The 19,807-nt window shown below is 39.9% G+C and overlaps 1 protein-coding gene across 2 annotated transcripts in view; it reads right to left on the bottom strand.

Annotated features, from left to right (window-relative positions):
• SYNE1 (spectrin repeat containing nuclear envelope protein 1) overlaps positions 1–19,807 on the bottom strand; it is a 437,342-nt gene that overhangs the window by 24,425 nt on the left and 393,110 nt on the right. For both annotated transcript variants that reach the window (XM_089530176.1, XM_089530177.1), the window contains 7 exons: positions 16,348–16,535; positions 14,600–14,750; positions 5,801–5,983; positions 5,435–5,572; positions 4,193–4,384; positions 3,004–3,337; positions 1,241–1,309 (listed from right to left, as the gene is read on the bottom strand). In XM_089530176.1, the coding sequence (XP_089386302.1) occupies positions 1,241–1,309; positions 3,004–3,337; positions 4,193–4,384; positions 5,435–5,572; positions 5,801–5,983; positions 14,600–14,750; positions 16,348–16,535 (1,255 nt within the window). The remainder of the gene's footprint in view (positions 1–1,240; positions 1,310–3,003; positions 3,338–4,192; positions 4,385–5,434; positions 5,573–5,800; positions 5,984–14,599; positions 14,751–16,347; positions 16,536–19,807) is intronic.

Raw genomic sequence — 19,807 nt, 5'->3', positions numbered from 1 at the left:
TAGCATTTTACAAACTGCAAAGGCAAATAAATAAAGATATCATTGTAATTCATACACTTTCCAGAAAACTGCAAGTCTCATAATAGTGAAAGAAACTACGGAAAGAAAGCATTATGCCAAAACCGATGGATATTTGGAAGCAAACAAATGTCTCCAGGATTTTTTTAAAGCAATAAATTAAACTAAAAATAAACAAGAGAAAAGAACTTCAAGTCTTTCTCCTTTGTTCCCCCCCAAAATATTTGGGGCTGTATTCAGTAATCAGATTAGATATTTAAAGGAAAACTGAACAAAAACTCTACAGGATGAAATCCAACGATGCCTGCTCACCAACAGAATGGCCACTGCTGGTGGAATCGAGTCCCCTTACATGTCTCCAAAAAGTGGGGAATTGGTTGCTGGACATCCCACTGTTTTAAAATCCTCCCATCCTATCCTTACCAAATCTATTTGGTTTACATAAACCTTCTTGTTACTGGTCTAGCATCTTTCAATTTGTGATGAAGATGCCAAATGAACAGAAGTTTGGGCCACAATATTCTTTTTTACTTCATATGATTCTATCTTCTCAGATAATTTTAAGGAAGTAAAAAAGAATACTTTGGCCCAAACACCTGTTTAAAAACGAGCCATCTTGCAACTTCATTGTAAACTGAAAGATGCTGGACCACTCACAATAAGGTTTTAATATTAACAATGTGATTCTATATTCTCAGATCAGAGGGTTGTAATGGCAAAACCCCTCTGAAGAAACTTGCCAAGAAAACCCCATGACTGGTTCTCCTTAAGGTCACCATAAGCCAGAAATGACTTGAAGGCACACAACAGCAGCAGCAGCAACAACAAAAATCTTCTCAGAAGATTATAACAATGTATTATTTTAACTCTTCCCTCAGTGTATTCCAAATTGGAATGACAGAATATTACTACTACAAATCCTTCATTTTGCTAATATATGAGAACTTTTTAAAACACACCTGTGGTTCCCTGGAGGAGATTGTGCCTTCAAAGTGACAAGGTTCTCTATTGGACATGCTAAGGCTTTTATGGTGTTGGAACATATGCTTTTAAATCTTTGTAAGCCACCCCTATTGCATATTGTAGAGGGGCAGGATATAAATAATAATATTATTATTATTATTATTATTATTATTATTATGAGTAGGTGAGTTAAGCAGTGAGTAAGTTATCAGTTGTGCTATGAAGGTACTGCTGTAGGTTTAGGCTTTTTAATGCCTACCATAAGTATTTCTAATAACATTTTCAGTAAGTTTTACATAGGTCTCAGGGCTCTCAGGAATCACTATATCTGCAAAAATAAAACATAACCAGAATTGATTGCTTATCACAAATTCCTTCAGGCTCTTTCCTGGGGGATTTCCCAGCAAAGGAATAAACAAGCAGGAACACTTTAATTCACACACTACTTTTAAAAAAAAGAGAACCTAAATCAAGCATAGAATGTTTGAGCGTTCCATGAGAAAGATCTGAGAATCCAAACAAATCAGATGTATTGTAATCAATGGACTGTATCCAAAGCCCACCACTGAAATGGAAACTTTTGGCAGAACACATTTCCTCTTTCCACACTTGTTATCACACCCAGTGCCCTCTGGTGAGTTGGGGAGCAGATTTGTGAAGAGCATAGAGTGGGGTGGGAAGAAGAGCAATGGGAAAATCCATTGTGTTACCTTATATTAGGAGGAAGCTAAATCCAATAAACCAGTAAGAGACTAGGGATGGTGGTTTCATTATAAGGATGGACACATCAATCCATGGACTGTGTTAACTGTCAATCCCAGGTAGAGCAGACACATGGAATCCATGTGATTTAAGTAAGTGCTGACTTAACATGACCCGTTCATTCTTTTAAGTCTGTTGTAACTAGGACTAACAACTAGATTTAACCCATGACATTGGCTGCCTGTCATATTAAAGAAAGAGAGCCAACGTGGCATAGTGGTTTGAGAGTTGGACTATGATTTTGGAGACCAGAGTTCAATTCCCCAGTTGGCCATTTAAGCCACTGGGTGACCTTGGGCAAGTGACATACTATCACACAACGACAACAACAACAACAACAACAACAACATATTAGGAAAATCAAGTTAACGTAACACACACATGCATACAATACATTTATGTCTTTATCCATTTTTCTATACTTAAATAAGCTATAAAAGTACAAAATAACAATGTACAAAAGAACATCGTGGTTCATGTCCATTTAGTGATGACTGTCCCCTAGAAATACATGAAAGATTTTCCTAGTTATACATCAGCTTAGATTTGTGATCATTTGCATATTTGGGAGGAAGTCTCTTATTTGGGAGTAAGCATATGTATTTCTGCATTCGTCCATACCGATAGCCTTAATATGATACAATTGAAAAGGAAATTTTGCTGAACTCCATATGCTGTTGGATTAGAACTCCCAGAATCCCTAGACAGGACAGCCAACGGTGAGGAATACTGTGAGGTGCAGTTGAGCAATATCTGGATGGATATCTGATTCCCAACCTACAAGGTATTTTCTTTTCTGCGTTGTTATGTTTATTCGGCAGCACTAACATTATCTGATAGGAAGAAATGTTTAACCTCATCCTAAGAACAAGAAAGCAATTGCTCTTACATTTTCTCATAAAGTACAGGCCAAAGTAACAATGACTTCAGTTCCACAGGTTTGGCCTTATAAATGAAGCCCAAAATTTTCCTGTACCATGCTTTCTCTGTTATCCTATTACCACATAAACAAATTAGATAGTGTCGTCAAATCAATCCCAGCTGCACATTCTTTGATAGCTCCTTCTTTTTAAGTCAATGAATATTATTAAAAATATCAAAAGTCAGAACTGGCCCTGAAATCTGTGACCTTACTGCAAAGCACCAGGAAGCTAAAGTTCATCTTAGAAAGATTTCCAGAAATCTGAAAATACCACATCTTACTTAAGAACATCCCTGAAGGAACACACAAAAGGACATAAGACTGGTGACTGATTATACCTGCCAGACTTGCTGCTCCTCTGAGATAGAACTCTTTGTCTTCCTGGCCTTCTTCTTCCTCAGAGTGCAATGCTCTTGCCACTGCTGTTTCCAGGTCACGGCTCAAGTCATAGTCATGATCCCATTCCAAGGGGATGGAATCTACACTAGCAGGAGTATCCCGGCCTGACCTTTCACTTCGAAGTGGCTGGGGAAGGGACAGCGAAAGGTTGGAGGAAGGGTGAGGGGAAAGAACACTGTCTGCAGACTTGTTGTGCCAGTGTGTGTCTGAAAGATCTGCTGATTCATCCAAATCCACTTCACGATCAGAGAGGTCATGTTCATCATCTGTGAGCTAGAAGGCAACATTAAAGAGTCAATTAATAATATTCTCAGTGGACTATACTAGTTCTTGCTAGGTCAAATGTCACTGTGTAACATTCAGACTCCAGTGTTGCTTCTTTGTTTGCTGGTTTTGTGTTTGCTTTTATTGAAAAAAGCAGATAACATTAGTAAAAGTAGCTAAATATAACCACATCTTAAATCCATAATACTTGTCACTGATTGCCTATCAGGTATTTCTTGCTGTCCAACAGATGCTATCTCCCGCCAGGCAAGATTTTGGAATGGAATTAGAGTAAATATAAAAAGATATTCATTTGGACCAGTACTAGCTTCTTTCCTTTCATCTTCTGAAAAATCAGCATTCTCCCATTAGGTTGTTGTAGTTTGGTTTCCAAACCTTTCTTCTGTACTTCTTTTTGCATATTCCATCTGAAGACTTAAAAGAATAACACTTGTGTATATGTAAATATATTGTTTTATTCCCAGAAAAACAATGAAGGTTCTATGGCACTCAATATGTAATTCAAGAGAGATTTTGTAACTCTTATCGTACAATTTCATGCTGTTATATGTTTGCCACTTAGTCTAGATCAGGGATGGGCAAGACTGTGTTCTCCAGATGTTTTGGACTACAGATTTCTTCTACAAGCCCTCACTATTGGCCATAGTCTCTGTTGATAGGATCTGTAGTTCAAAACATCTGAATGGCAGCCTTCAGAGACTAGAAATCAGATTTTATTCTGATCAATAGATTTTATTCTGATCAGACCTTAGCTTTAGCATTTCTCAGCAGTGGCCTATGGAGAAATATTATCTTGCAATAACAATATAATGGCAAATAATTATGTTTACAAATTATACGTACAGGGAGACGGATTAATTTTTTATGATACCGTTCCACCCGGCCAAAGACCTCCTGGCAGTATCGTCGGAGCTCGTCCAGTTCTTCTTCAATGACAGCTGCATCCAGGGGTTCACTTTTTTCTATCAGTTGCTCACCTTGGGCAATGATCTGCTCAATTTTGTTGTTGTTCAGTGAGATCTCCTGCTGAAAGGCCTGCAACGTAGAGATGCAATTCTTTATTTTTTAAAAACTGTGCAACGTATACTATCAGGTGAATTTACAAAATACCGTATGTTTTGTTTAGTGAAGATTTGCAACATGAACAGCTTAGAGTACATTCCTGCTGTGGACTACAATTCCCAGTGGCCAAAGAAAAGATATGGCGGAACTTGAATTTTCTCAGGTCATTCCCTCATAGTATCAGCAGCTATTGAAGATTCCTATAAAATATATATCCAGATTGTGCTTTCCTAATCTGTTATGTTATTTGATGACGATTTTACTTCATGTAAAGGTTCTGCTTTGTATTCTGAATAATTCAGGGGGAGAAGTTGGGACCACTGATGTGAACTCACTCATCACATTGCAATTGGGCCTCGAACTGACAACCTTGCAATCATCAAGTCAGTGTCTTAATTGCTGAACCACCGCGTCCATGTTAGTGTACACACATATATGTATATGTGTAAAATTTTAGCTGGGATGAAAGCAGTTAGTAGACTGGGTACAAGGGAGAAAGCAATGGATGAGGACAAACTTCTTGAAAGCCAATCATGTCTTCCACAAGCTTCACAGGTGGCATTACCAGACCTGAAATTCTGTGTAAGTCCACAAAGAAAAACTCAAATTCACAGGAGTAGGATGCTTCATATATAACCTCTCTCTGGTCACAAGACATGATTTAGGGAAGGTGTGAGGTATTTCAGGAAAGACATCTGAATAATTTGGGAGGTTGGCATTACACATCTGTAACTTTTCCTTTGCTACTGAATTTAGCACTGGGCACTCTCTTCTCTAAATATGTTATGTCAAGAAGTTCCAGTTTTCATTCACCATTTATATGAATACATGTTAAAACACTACTTACTAGCTTGGCAGGAAGATAAAGGTGGTGTGGATCCATGCTTATAGTGTATAATGTATCCTGTTTAATGTTTTATGCTTATGAAATATTCAGTAAAGAAACATATTTAATAATAATCATTACAATATTAAGCACTGTTGCTTTATGTTATTGTGTTGCTTCAGGTTATGATTTCATACCTTGAGTTGTTTTATTTTTGCTTGAACATCACATTCAGAGAAGTGTTCAATATTGGTCAACTGTAGGTCCATCTCTGTTAGCCAGACTAAAATGTTGTCACGTGCTGTCTCAAACTCTTCACGCTGGCCAATAAAATGCTAAAAAAGAGAAAATAAGGTACAGTTATTGACTAAAGTGCCAGGAGTTTAAAGCTTTGCCATTTCAAACAGAATTTATAAAGGAAACAAGATAAAACAAGAAATGAACAAACAAAACTTAAAAGGTCATAGGGAAGATTGTGATGAGCTCAAACTATACATACATACACTTTCCCTTCTCTATATTGATATACCACCAAAAGGAATGAACTTCAAAAGAAGAAATACTTTAAGTCTGCGGAGGATGGAAGTCACTCGTTTTTGCAAATTGTCCCATCTCTGATTTCCTTCATGGACCATCTGTTTGAGGCTGCAAGCAGAATCAGTGCGGTTTTCCCGAGCCAAGCGACGGTACTGCTTGTTAATCAGTTCCAACTGAGTCAGGCTTTCATGCACTTGTCTCTGAAAAGCCTAAAAAAACAGAAACAACAAAACAGTCTATCAGAGCACTGGTTTTTCTAATAAGCTATGGTTTAAATCCCCACCACTTAATTGGTGGTAGTTCTATACAAGAAAAAATTTTGGAGCTCAAAATTATTATCAAAACCCAGGGTCACACAGTATATGTGTGTGTGTGTGTGTGTGTGTGTGTGTGTGTGTGTGTATATATATATATATATATATATATATATATATATATATCCACTCTCTTCCAGGTTAGCATTCTCTGAAGATGCCAGTCACAGATGCTGGCAAAATGGCAGGAATAAACTCTTGTAGAACATGGCCACATAGCCCAAAAAACCCACAAAAAACTATTAACAAAACATTTACATGGGCATAAAAAGAGGGAATATCAGTGACTCATTTGAGGCTGCAATACTGTATTCAAAGTCTATTCAAACTTTCTTTCAGTGAATATAGAACTACCTTATTACAGTGGAATGTCACTAAAAATGGCACTGCCATATGGAGTCATTCCATTTACCAGCTTTATGTGTAGCATCTTCACCTATTTTGAATCCAGACCCATCCAGCATAGGATTGTTGGTAATTGTTTAGGATCACTCATCCTTTGCCCAAACTTTGTACCAGAATTGTGGCTGTGCCCCTGGGCTAGAGTAGGTTTGGATCCGGTATAACCAAGCTCTTCCCTCTTCCAAGTTCTTCTCCACTCCCTTTTTGACTCTTTTGCTGGCAGATTAGAGTCAGAAGAGTAATTCTGCTTGTAGACTGCTCTATCTGTAATCAGCTGGCAGAAAAGGTTGTTGCTGACAGAAGAGCATCTCTGCTGACAGAGAGGGACTTTCCATGCCGCCACATATTTGAGTTAGGATTGTACTCATCTATAGAATACTAGCTGTAGCCCCAGATTCAGGACATGGGTTCTGTTAATGTAATACATAAACCACCCACATTACCACACTACACTCTTATAGTGCTGCTATTCCACATTTACTGCTCTGACTACCTCCTGTGGCATTCAGAAGCTTGTAGTTCAGTGAGGCCTAAGAATTCTCTGGCTAAGAATTCCAAATGCCCCTCCTTAAACTGCAAATCCCAGAATGCAACAGGAGGAAGTCAAAGTGGAGGAATAGCGCTGTAAGGGTGCAGTGCAGTAATATAGTATGTTATGAATTGGGAAGGGACTTTTCACTACTTAAAATCAGCTAAAAATCCTGGAAAATAACAATTTCCTCCACATTTCCTTGTAGGCTGGTGTTATTCACTGCGTTATTTGAATCTACTTTCTCTGCATTAATTTTTGTGGCACACCTACTACTGTCTTCAATTGCACATTGATGTTAAGGATACAGTTAACGAAAACCTGCAGCAAGGACATTCCACTGAACAAGAATCAGAGCAATTATGCTACTATTACAGCTATCTGATGATCATGACACATAAGCTGGTACAAAAATGTTTAAAGTTGGATTGCATATCAATCTAATCTATTGGGGACATTGTGCAAATAAAAATAACAGAGTATATTTCCTATAATACATTACCAAAGTAGCAATAAATAAAGCATATAAACTACAGCTCATATAGAGCCACACATTAAAGATATGAAACAAAGAAATTATAGAAGTATACATGCAATGGGGAAAATCAGTAATATTGGAACTACTTTGTAACAGCCTTGAATCACCACATTTCACAAAACAAAACAACCTACAGACAGTGTCACATTTTAGGGTGAAGCAACAACATATTGTTTTTGCTCTTATTTGTTTTGATCATTCTGGTAATTAAAATGAAAATTGGCAGTTGTGCATCAAAACTGTAGTCAAGGACAAAAGAGCACTGTGTGATTTGAAGCAGCAAAAATCCCTGTAGCATTCTTCTTACAAATGAGCAATCTAATTTAAATGTCAGTTAGAATTGCTTGTAGGTAGATATGAAAGAAAGAGATTCCCTCCAGCTGCACTGAAATCTGTAAGCAGACTTCCAAAGCCAGCAGAAGTAGTTTCTCCACAGAAAGAAAATGCACCTGTTTCTAACTTTATAAAACATACTGATGACTTAAAACAGACAGCCCTTATGTTCATTCAGTCACAGTTGTTTTTCACCTGTTAATAACTTTTGTACAGAAAAAGGACAGCTGCACATATTTTCAAGTTCTTACTGCTATCTTAAACATAATGGGTTTCTGTACTGACATGACCAGCCTCATTTAATCTCTGGTCAACTACTCTAAAATGGCATTTGTGAGTGAGAACATTTGAATCACATTATTACCACTACTACTTTTTAAAGAAATCCTTGGAATATGACCAAATGCAAATAAGGAAAGATTCTGGAAGCTTTAAAAACTGGATAAATGAAATTTTAAGATGTGCAGCTTTTCTCATGTCTGTCCCTGTTAAATTTTTCTCACATCTATATATCTGTTAAAGGAATTTGACTTCTTTCCCTCTGGTTGACCTAAATTATTTTACTCTAATATTTGTAGTTGAAAATAGAAACAGTAAAGAAGTTCTAAGTTAAAATTATTTGTGGAGAACTTTATTAATAAGGACACTCCTTCATCTGCAATAATTACACTTTCAGACTGTGGATAGATAAAAAGAAAGCCACTTGAAACAGTAAGGATTAGCACTATACATCTTCACATACTGTATATACTTGTGCATAAGTCTAGATATTTTAGACAAAAAATTGACAAAAATATCTGGGTCAACTTATCCATGTATCAATGCAAATACTGTACCTTAACTCTTATTTTAAAAAAGGAACCATCCCCTTCTCTGAGTGGCTAAAGGCAAGAACTTAATTGACCCTAGGGCAGCCTTTCTCAAATAGTGGGGCGGGCCCCCCAGGGGGGGCGCGAGGCTCCGTAAAGGGGGGCACGAGGCTCTGTTATGCAGAGGTGTACTTATAACAATTTTATAGACAAATGATACTATTTACAGTCGCGCGGGGGGCGCAAAATGTTTTCTTCTTCCTAGGGGGGGCATGACAGAAAATAATTGAGAAGCACTGCCCTAGGGGAATCTAAAAGAAGCACTGACCCCCTCTACTCTCTTCACTGCAGCGTCTGGCCTTTCTGAATGCTTGTGTGGGAAAATAGAGCCAGCAGTGATGATGGCTCATTGGTGCTTCCCCTCAAAGAAATGCTGAGAGAGTAGACATGTATTCATTTTCTTAGCCCTGCCTATGCTTGGTTGGCTCACCCCCCACCTCTCACAGCCACCATTTGCTATAGCTCCCTCCTCATCCATCCAAACTTTGGCACGTTACAGACCGCCTGAAAGCGGTGGTTTGCTGCCGCCTCCATTTCCGCCGCCAGGAAGCTGCAGCCTCCAAATGGGGAGGCAGGCCGGCGGCGTAAAAAGAAGCCGCAAAAAGCGGCTTCTTTTCGCGCCGCGCTTGCGACGCATGAGTGTGCAAATGGCACACTCGTGATGTCACAAGGCACGGGGGATGTGCGGACGCTAAGCGTCCGGCACGTAAAAATGGCCATGCCCACGTGTATAGGGCACCGCCATTTTTACACCCCGTCACGTGCTATGGGTGAGGCCGGTATGGACACTAGGTCCTCAGCCAACCCCTAGCACATGACAGGGGCGGCGCAAAGGCCCATGCGGAACGGGCCTTTAGGATGAGCACAGTTATGCCTGCCAGAATTTTTAAAGTTCTTTAGCATCATTTTTCTTTGCTATGTCTTTTACATCCTTTGTTTCATGCCTCTACATTTTCTATAATGAAAAAAAAGGGGGGGGGCAGTCTAATTGATTTTCATGGTGGTTGAAAGTTTCTTTCATGGGGTATCTGAATATGTCAAGAAACTTCTTCTCATAGAGTACAAGAACATTTGCAAATATTGTTTCAACTGGTATTCAGGATAAAAGATAATGAAACAAAAGTTGGAGTGAGAATCCACAGAGGGAAACAAGTCTAAGCAAGCTTTAGTAATAAGAAGATACTAAAATATGCTTGATTTGAGTTTAATTTAGCAGAACTCATTAAATACTCAGTATTTGCAGTGAGTTAAGAGTAGATGCAATAAAAGGACAGAAAGGTCTAATTTTTTACTCCTCCAGAGAAATGGATTGTTCAATCATGAGAACCTACTCATGCATACATAATAGTATTTGTGAGACCAAGTCCTATTAGGTTGGCCACAATTTGCAAAGAACTGGAATGGGAAGAGAAAAAGGGTACAAGAGGTTTTCAAATTTAAAAAGTCAGAAAAGGCAAAGCAAAAAAGCATTAAGGATCTTTTCAGATCTAGAACAGTTTACAATATCATATGCCAGAATATTAATAAGATTGGTTTCCATGTAATGTTTGCAATCCTCTAAACTGAGCATGGGGGGGATGAGTGATCCTCCAAATGTTATTGCCTTCTACTCTCATTAATCCTAGCCAACAAAGTTAATGTTAAGGTTTGACGCAAACTGCACTTCAAAAACATTTGGAGAGCCACCCAATTCAGACCATTCCTAAACTCTAGTTCTAGTTCAGACCATTCCTACTCAGCCTTTTCATCAAAGCTAGCAAGTTATCTTATTTTAACTTTCCAAATCAGAATTGGAAACTATAGTTTAAAGTTAATTTGTGGTCCTGATCTGAAGAGTAAGTACAAACAATTGTTTTCCTGATTCCAGTGTAATGGCTATCTATGATTTACCTAAATGATGCAGTAAGTAATTGGTTCTAACTTGTGCATGTGGAAGCACAAGACTTATTTATTCTCCTCTAAACCATGGTGTAGTTGATTGCAAATTTCAGCTGCAATTGCACATAATGCTAAAACATAGTTAATTACTACATGTGCAAGACACGTCCTGGTCTGCTTCCTCCACATGTTCACCCACACAGCCATAAGACAGGACCACCTCCTGTTTCCATTTTGAACTCACAGCAGATTCATTGGGTCATGGTAAGCTATGGATCCATAGGGCATACTGCCCTGTTAGTCCTGCTCCCATCTAAATAAACCATGGACCTTCATCCTGAAGTTTGTTTATTGTGTTACCTGACTGCTAGTAACTTCTCTTCTCTAGTTATTCACTCCCAATGTACCAAATAAATAATCAAAGAGCAAATCCTGTATTCTTTCTATGGTTTGTTGGGAGTTGCCAGATCATAGAATCATAGTATCATAGAATCGTAGAGTTGGAAGACACCACTAGGGCCATCCAGTCCAACCCCCTGCCATGCAGGAAATCCAAATCAAAGCATCCCTGACAGATGGCCATCCAGCCTCTGTTTAAAGACCTCCAAGGAAGGAGACTCTATCACCTTCCGAGGAAGTGCATTCCACTGTCGAACAGCCCTTACTGTCAGGAAGTTCCTCCTAATGTTCAAGTGGAATCTCTTTTCCTGTAGCTTGCATCCATTGTTCCGGGTCCTGTTCTCTGGAGCAGCAGAAAACAAGCTTGCTCCCTCCTCAATATGACATCCTTTCAAATATTTAAACAGGGCTATCATATCACCTCTTAACCTTCTTTTCTCCAGGCTAAACATCCCCAGCTCCCTAAGTCGTTCCTCATAGGGCATGGTTTCCAGACCCTTCACCATTTTTGTCGCCCTCCTTTGGACACGCTCCAGTTTCTCAATGTCCTTTCTGAATTGTGGCGCCCAGAACTGGACACAATATTCTAGGTGGGGCCTGACCAAAGCAGAATACAGTGGCACTATTACTTCTCTTGATCTAGACACTATACTTCTATTGATGCAGCCTAAAATAGCATTGGCCTTTTTAGCTGCTGCATCACACTGTTCACTCATGTTCAACTTGTGGTCTACTTGGACTCCTAGATCCCTTTCACACGTAGTTTCATTCAGCCAGGTGTCACCCATCCTATATCTGTGCATTTTATTTTTCCGCCCTAAGTGCAATACCTTACATTTCTCTGTGTTGAATTTCATTTTGTTAGCTTTGGCCCAGCTTTCTAGTCTATTCAGGTCATTTTGAATCTTGATCCTGTCCTCTGGGGTATTAGCTATTCCCCCTAATTTGGTGTCATCTGCAAATTTGATAAGTATGCTCCCAATTCTGTCATCCAGGTCATTGATAAAGATGTTGAATAGCACTGGGCCCAGGACAGAGCCCTGTGGGACCCCACTGGTCACTTCTCTCCAGGATGAAAAGGAGCCATTGTTGAGCACCCTTTGGGTTCGGCCGGTCAACCAATTACATATCCATTTAACAGTTCCTTTGTCTAGCCCACATTTTACAAGCTTGTTTGCAAGAATGTCATGGGAAACCTTGTCAAAGGCCTTACTGAAATCGAGATATACTATATCCACAGCATTCCCTTCATCTACCAAGCTGGTAATTTTATCAAGGAAAGAGATTAGATTTGTCTGGCATGACTTGTTTCTCTGAAACCCATGTTGACTTTTTGTGATTATGGCATTGCCTTCTAGATGTTCACAGACTCTCTGTTTAATGATCTGCTCCAGAATCTTTCCTAGAACTGATGTCAGACTAACTGGACGATAATTGTTGGTATCCTCTTTTTTCCCCTTTTTGAAGATGGGGACAACGTTTGCCCTTCGCCAGTCTGCTGGGATCTCTCCTGTTCTCCAGGAGTTTTCAAATATGATTGCCAATGGCTCCGATATTACTTTTGCCAGTTCTTTTAATACCCTTGGATGGAGTTCATCTGGTCCCGGAGACTTAAATTCATTTAGATTAACAAGGTGTTCCTCTACTATCTCTTTACTTATTCTGTGCTGAAATTCCCCTATTCTGTCCTCTGCTCCATTATCCTCAGGTTGAGCACCCTTTGCATTTTCTGAGAAGACTGAGGCAAAGAAGGTGTTGAGTAATTCTGCCTTTTCTCTGTCTCCTGTTAGCATTTTGCCATCTTCTCCACGCAGTGGCCCTACCGTTTCCTTCTTCTTCCTCTTACTGCGGACATATCCAAAAAAGCCCTTTTTATTGTTCTTAACCTCTCTAGCAAGCCTGAGTTCATTCTGCGCTTTAGCTTTTCTGACTTCACCCCTACACATGCCTGCTATTTCTTTGAATTCCTTTTTCGTGATTTCCCCCTTTTTCCATTTCTTATACATGTTCCATTTCAAACTTAGCTCCGTTGAAAGTTCCTTAGTCATCCATCCTGGTTTCTTGAGACACCTCCCGTTTTTCTTTCTCACTGGAACTGTTTGAAATTGTGCCTTCAGTATCTCCCTTTTGAGAAAGTCCCAGCCGTCCTGAACTCCTTTATCTTTTAGTATTTCTGACCATGGAATCGCCCTCAATACTTAAGTTTACTGAAATCTGCTCTTCTAAAGTCTAGGATGCGTGTCTGACTCTGCCTGGCTTCTCCTTTCCACTGTATTACAAACTCCAGGAGAACATGGTCACTTCCACCTAATGATCCCACCACTTGCACCCCATTAACCAAGTCATCCTTGTTGGTTAGGATCAGATCCAAAATTGCTGACCCCCTTGTTGCCTCTTCCACCTTTTGGACCATGAAATTGTCTTCCAGGCAAGTGAGGAATTTGCTAGACCTTGAGGATTTTGCTGAGTTTGACTTCCAGCAAATATCAGGATAGTTGAAGTCGCCCATCACTACTACATCTCTCTTTTCTGACTGTGTGGTCATCTGTTCTAGAAAGATATCATCCAATTCCTCAGTCTGACTTGGGGGTCTGTAGTAGACTCCCACTGTAACACCCTTGTTGTTTCCCTCCCCTTTGATTCTTATCCAGATGCTCTCCACCTGGCTTCCATGATTGATGTCCAGGATCTCTTCACTGGTGTAAATATCTCTGACATATAGTGCTATTCCTCCTCCTTCCTGTTTGGCCTATTTCTCTTAATAAGGTTATACCCCTCTATTTCCACATTCCAATCATGGTGCAATAAACCAAAGGTGGGCATTTTGTGGCCTTCCAGATGTTGTTGGACTGCAGTTTTCATCAGCTCTACCCACCATAGCCAGTGATGAGGCATTATGGCAACTGCTGGCCAACATCTGGAAGACCACAGGTCGATCGCACCTGCAGTAAACTGAAAAGAGAGCTTGGCTGTTCCTATTCCAAGCAGGAGTGATTGAGCATCATGCACATGAATATTCACTCACAGCAAGCTGGGGTGCCTGTCTTTTGTGTGTATCAAACAAATTCACCCATTATGGCTTAACCAAGAACTGCAGTTAGCATCAAATGCAGTTTAGAAAGACAAGCTAGGATAATTAACAATGGTTTCAAATTGGCTTGTGTCTCTAAACCATAATTATACTAGAAACATTTTTTTCTAAAGACGTAACCAGTTAGTTAAGAATGGAATTGGGGGTTTCTAATTTCTTCCTTCCTCTCCTTCCACTGGAGGAGGTAGGGGGAGAGCACACGATAAGTGTTGCTCATATAATTCTAAACTATAATAGAGCATTATATGAGAATCTGGCCATTTCATGTGAAGTTTTTAGAAACTTCAAAATTGATCTGATAGCATTTACCTTTTTCCATTAGCAAATTAATTCTCATGAAACAGTCTAATTTCTAATGATTCTTATTTATAAAGATTCTCCCTATTAAGTAGTGTGTCCTCTGACACGGCAGGAACAAGATCACTGCAATAATAGGATCAGAAGAGATAGTATTTTAAATATAGCAAGTCACCTCAAATTTCTTTAGTTCTTCCTTAGCAACTGTGTATAGTACACCAGAAGAACTAGGGAAAGCAGCAGTCTTTTCAGAAATTTTCAGCCAATCTTCAAATCGAGAATAATCATCCAAGAACTTTTGCCACAGTCGCCATGTTTCTTCAATTCTGGAAAAGAAAATAAGGATATGGTGAGATTCCCCTTAAATAATTTTGGGTTTCTCATCCAGTTCACCAGCTGCAATAGAAAAATGATGCTGCACATTTAAGCATGTCCAAGCAAATAACAGTTTCATTGAACAATAACTGGCTTTTAACCAAAGAGTGACAGTAACTTTGATTTACAAGCAATATAAATTACTGGCTAAATACAGCCTGAGTTGTGATAAGACAGCTGTGGGTTGTTATTTTTTCCTTTTTATGCACTGCAATTTCTCATTTGGAAGTCACATAAAGCCTTATTTTGAGCTCATTGTAAATACACTGTAAACCAAGTACTGAGCAGAGGAGGTCCAGAAATGCAGACTTCTTTATACAAACTGCAGCTGCTCTAGCATGATTTCCTAACACAAAAAAGATGAATATCTCAGCATATCAACAGAGTGTTGAATTTAAGGGACAAAAGAAGTTTTCCATCTTATGTATGTTAAATATTATACTAGCAAATTAGGAAGTGTATTCATCATGCAGTAATGAAACATGAGGTCACACATCATCAAAACGTAAGTTAGTAATTAAAATTTCAAAAATTACTGTCCGGATCCATGGATTAAAAAAAAACCCCACAAAATCATTTCAGTGTGATTATAAGATGTTTTATGCTGAGTCAAATCACTGGTCTGTCTATCTCAGTGCTGTACACACTGATGGCTCTCCATGAGGCAGGTCTAGCCGCAGGTGGTTTACTGCAGATAGCTCACCTGTCAACATGACAGACCACTGTACAATAAAATGAACAATAGAAATGAAGTATATAAAAGGATCTTGTAGCACCTTTGAGATTAACTGAGCAAAAGAAGTTGCAACATAAAGTTTCATAGACTAGGACCCGTTCCGCACGGGCGTAAAGTACGTCCCCAGGATGTACTAGGGTTAGGAAAGGGCGTGCTTTACGCACACCCATAACCCTAGTACATCCTGGGGACATACAAAATAGCGGTGCCCGTTCTACATGGGCGCCACCATCTTGACGTAGTGGACGCTTAGCGCCTGCACGCCGCACGGGGCTAATGACACCGTGAGTGCGCCATTGGCACCTTGCAGCATCATTAGCGCACCGCAACAAGCGCCATGTTGGCGCTTCTTTTTTGCAGTGCCGGGGAGCCTCACAGTTTGGCTGCTGGGGCTCTTTGGCACTGCTAATGGCGGCAGCGGCAGACTGCCGCTTTCAGGCGGTCTGTAACATGCCGAGGTCTACTTCTTCAGATGAGTTTAGCTAAGGAGCATTCTCAGCACACTTAGGAGACAGTGTGAAATGAACCTGCAAACTTTAGCATGCAAAACAGGAGATTTTCCTCTGAACTACAGCCTTTTCTAAAAGGGAAATACAGAAGTTTGCATCTCTAAATGAAAATCAGCTTATGCTGTTCATTGACCTAAACAAAAGCTTCACACAGCTCAATGGACCAGTCTGCATAGATGTGACCACAGGTTTTATACCAAGATGAATTAGCATTTTAATAAATATTGCAGAACTGATAAGATTTCCATTCCATTTGGAGAAATCTGGGGAATAATGTGAAGAGTTACTTGGCTGAGTGCTTACTTGAGCCGTCTTTCCATTGACATGGCACAGATGTTCCGCCATCTTCGGTCCAGGTTTCGTGTGGCCTGTTGGATGGAGTCACATTCTGTTTCAGTTGCACAAGCATCGCAGTCATGGAGAAGGACTTCACAAAGGTTGAGGACAGATGCAACACCAGTGCTGTGCTTTTCTATGTCTCTTTGCAGCTCCTGTAGATCAATAGATGAATTTGTAAACATCTTAAACAAACAGGGGTTTATTGGAAATATGCAGCGTGAACAAGCAGGACAAGCTTGGCATAGAGAGGATAGGAAAAGTGGTAAGTGGGGAGAAATTTCAAAACTTTCAATAAGTAATTGCCAATTTCTTGAATGCTTAGGGGATATATATATATATATATATATATATGGAAAAAAGAAACACTGTACCATTAAAGTACATGCCACTGAGGACAGCAGTAACTCTCAGCACATAAATGCAAATATTAATCTAAACAATTAAATGGCTTATGTTCTGCTTATGACAGCAAGGAGCTTTTTGCTTAAAAAAGAAGGAAATGACTTTTTGACCTGCATTGAAAACACTATTATAATTATCTGTGGAGTATGGCGGGATACAGACCATCCCTTTCCCTGCCAGATCGGGGCCTGAGCATGCAACATGGGATATTCAGTGAAAGAAATAAAACATGTATGTCAGAGTCAGGATGACTCAGCAAAAGCAATTAGAAGCCACACAGGTGTAAAAGGTAATGTAATTAGCAAGTCCTAAATGCCAAGGACAGAAATGCAAAGTGGATAATTGAACACACCTGAGAATTGTTAAAGTAGACAAGGTGAGATGATGAAATCATTAATTATGGGTTGAACCAAGAGAACCAATGAAAATGGATGTACACGCCCACTGGGTGGAAACTGACAAGAGTGGGTGGTGTTTTCCAATGACTATAATAAGTGCTATGAATCCCAATTTATTTTGTGGGTAGTAGTGGATAGTTGAGGAATATTGGAGTTGTGTTGGATAGTTTTGGAGCTGTATATAGTAGAATAAAGTAGATCTTTTATATAAGACTACTGAGTTGTCTGGTGTCTTGGGTGAAGATACTGGAGCCAGCTGGATCCTGAAGAAGTGTGAAGACTTCTGTGGAAGCGAGAGTGAGAAGGCTTGGAGAGTTTGTCAGGGTCTTCAGCCTATTCTCTGTAACTCTGCTGCTTTAGAGCAAAGCTTTAACCACTGGCCAAAACTTGTCAGCGCCGGTGCGTAACAAGGTGGTGAGTTTGAGCCAGAGGTGAAGAGCTACAACTCCCATCATCCCTGACATATATATATATATATGTATATATGGAAAAAAGAAACACTGTACCATTAAAGCACATGCCACTGAGGACAGCAGTAACTCTCAGCACATAAATGCAAATATTCATCTAAACAATTAAATGGCTTATGTTCTGCTTATGACAGCAAGGAGCTTTTTGCTTAAAAAAGAAGGAAATGACTTTTTGACCTGCATTGAAAACACTATTATAGTTATCTGTGGAGTATGGCGGGATACAGACCATCCCTTTCCCTGCCAGATCGGGGCCTGAGCAGCCACAACGGCAGCCTCGGAGGCCCCGATCTGCCGCTTTTCCAGGCCTCGGGGAAGTGGCAAATGCCGCTTCCCCCTGGCCTGGAAAGGGGTGTCCTTGGGGCTTCACACCCCAGAACACCCCAAGGAGCCGCTGCCAGGAGAGAAAGGGGCCGCTCAGCCCCTTCCCCCTCAGCTTCGTTCCCGCAGCCATTTGGTGGTTGCGGGAATGAGGCGCTCCCCAGGAAGGAGCTCCATTTCGGAGCTTTTTCTGGTGCTGCAAATAGGGTGCCCTATGCGCCCTGTAGTGGCACGAGCACATCACAGATTTGCCATGCCATTTAGACGTGGCACGGCCATCACGTCAAAATGGCAGTGCCCATCTATACAGGGCGCCGCCATTTTGACGTACAGAGTATGTGCTAGGGTTAAGGAGCATCTGTAAGAACCCCTATCAGGAAAAAAAATCAACTTGAAAGAATTTTCTGCAATTTCCTCAAGTATTTGTATATCTCAAAGTATTAGGGAGGGATTATTCTGGGGAGAAAGGGAGGTAGTTGTTTGCAAAAAGCCCATTAATTTTCTACCAAAAGAAAAAAAATAGGTTTCCTGTGCAGAAAACATGTTTAGAATCTCTCTGCAATACTTTGGAATGTCTAAATAAGAAGAGGATACTGTAGAGAAAGAGAGCCAATGTGTGATATAATGGTTTGAGCACTGGGCTATGCTCTGGAGAACAGGGTTTAAATCCCTACTCAGCCACAGAAATCCACTGGGTGATTTTGGGCAAATCACACTCACAGCCTCACAAGTAGGCAAAGACAAACCCCCTCTGAACATAGTTTGCCAAACTCTGCTCTCCCTTGCTTCCCACTGAAAGATCTGCATTAGGGCAGTGGTTCCCAAACTTTTGTCCTCCAGATGCTTTGGACTTCAGCTCCGAGAATTCCTGATTGTTTGTCAAGTTGGCTGCGCTCTCTGGGACTTGAAGTCCAAAGCACTTGGGGGACCAAAAGTTGGGAATCACTGCCTTTGGGTCACCATAAGTTGGAAAAGAAGGCATATAACGACTGTGGAGAAATAATTGTTTTCTGTTGCAGCAAGGAGAAAACTGCAATTAAAATTTTCCTTGCATGTGAGGATGGAATAATCAAGCACTGACATCCCTAACACGTGTGCGTGTGTGTGTCACATGGTGATATTTATAGCAGGAAAGGTATCTACTAGAGTAAACCTAAGCAAGAACTTTTATATAAGCTAAATCAATGGAAATACACACCTCATATCAGTGAGAATCCCCAGGCATTAAATCAGAAACTTGTCAACCGTAACTAATGACAGCTTACAGGCATCCATTTTTTTGATCTGAGGTGCTTCAGGACCCTGATGTACACAAGCTACCCACAGTAACATTTTTCTTCTTAAATTTTCCAAAGAGTCTGCCACAATGTCAACATTGTTGTTTTCCAAGCTATCTCCTTTTCCCTCTTCACTTAATTTCATGTTGTGGGATAGCCAATTGGAAAATAAGAGGAGCACTCTCTTTTATGAAAGGCTAGCTATCAGAATATATGAACACACAATGAGAAGTACTCATGCACATGCAGTATGTTTCCTCACAGATAATGGAAAAGCTGCTGTACACTAGAGTCTCTGGATCATGGCCATAAAATGTAGTATTTACTATTCTGCAATATGGAAAATGCAAAGAATGTACTGCTTGGATGAACTATGATGCAACAAGTTTCTGAGAATCTCTTGTTTTAAATAATACATGTTAGGACAGATTTATACTCTGATAGGATTTTAAAAATGATATTGGGGCTGAAATATATCCCATGAAAAAACTGGGGACAGAATTAAACCCTGTCAAAATGTTGGAATCTATACTAACAAAAGTCTGTGTATTTTCAG

The sequence above is a fragment of the Sceloporus occidentalis genome, unplaced genomic scaffold, assembly GCF_023333645.1.
Source record: "Sceloporus occidentalis isolate IW3139 unplaced genomic scaffold, rSceOcc1.0.p SCAF_6, whole genome shotgun sequence".
Classification (NCBI taxonomy): domain Eukaryota; kingdom Metazoa; phylum Chordata; class Lepidosauria; order Squamata; family Phrynosomatidae; genus Sceloporus; species Sceloporus occidentalis.
The sequence above is the reverse complement of the archived record's forward strand: the minus strand, read 5'-3'. Positions and strand labels throughout refer to the sequence as shown.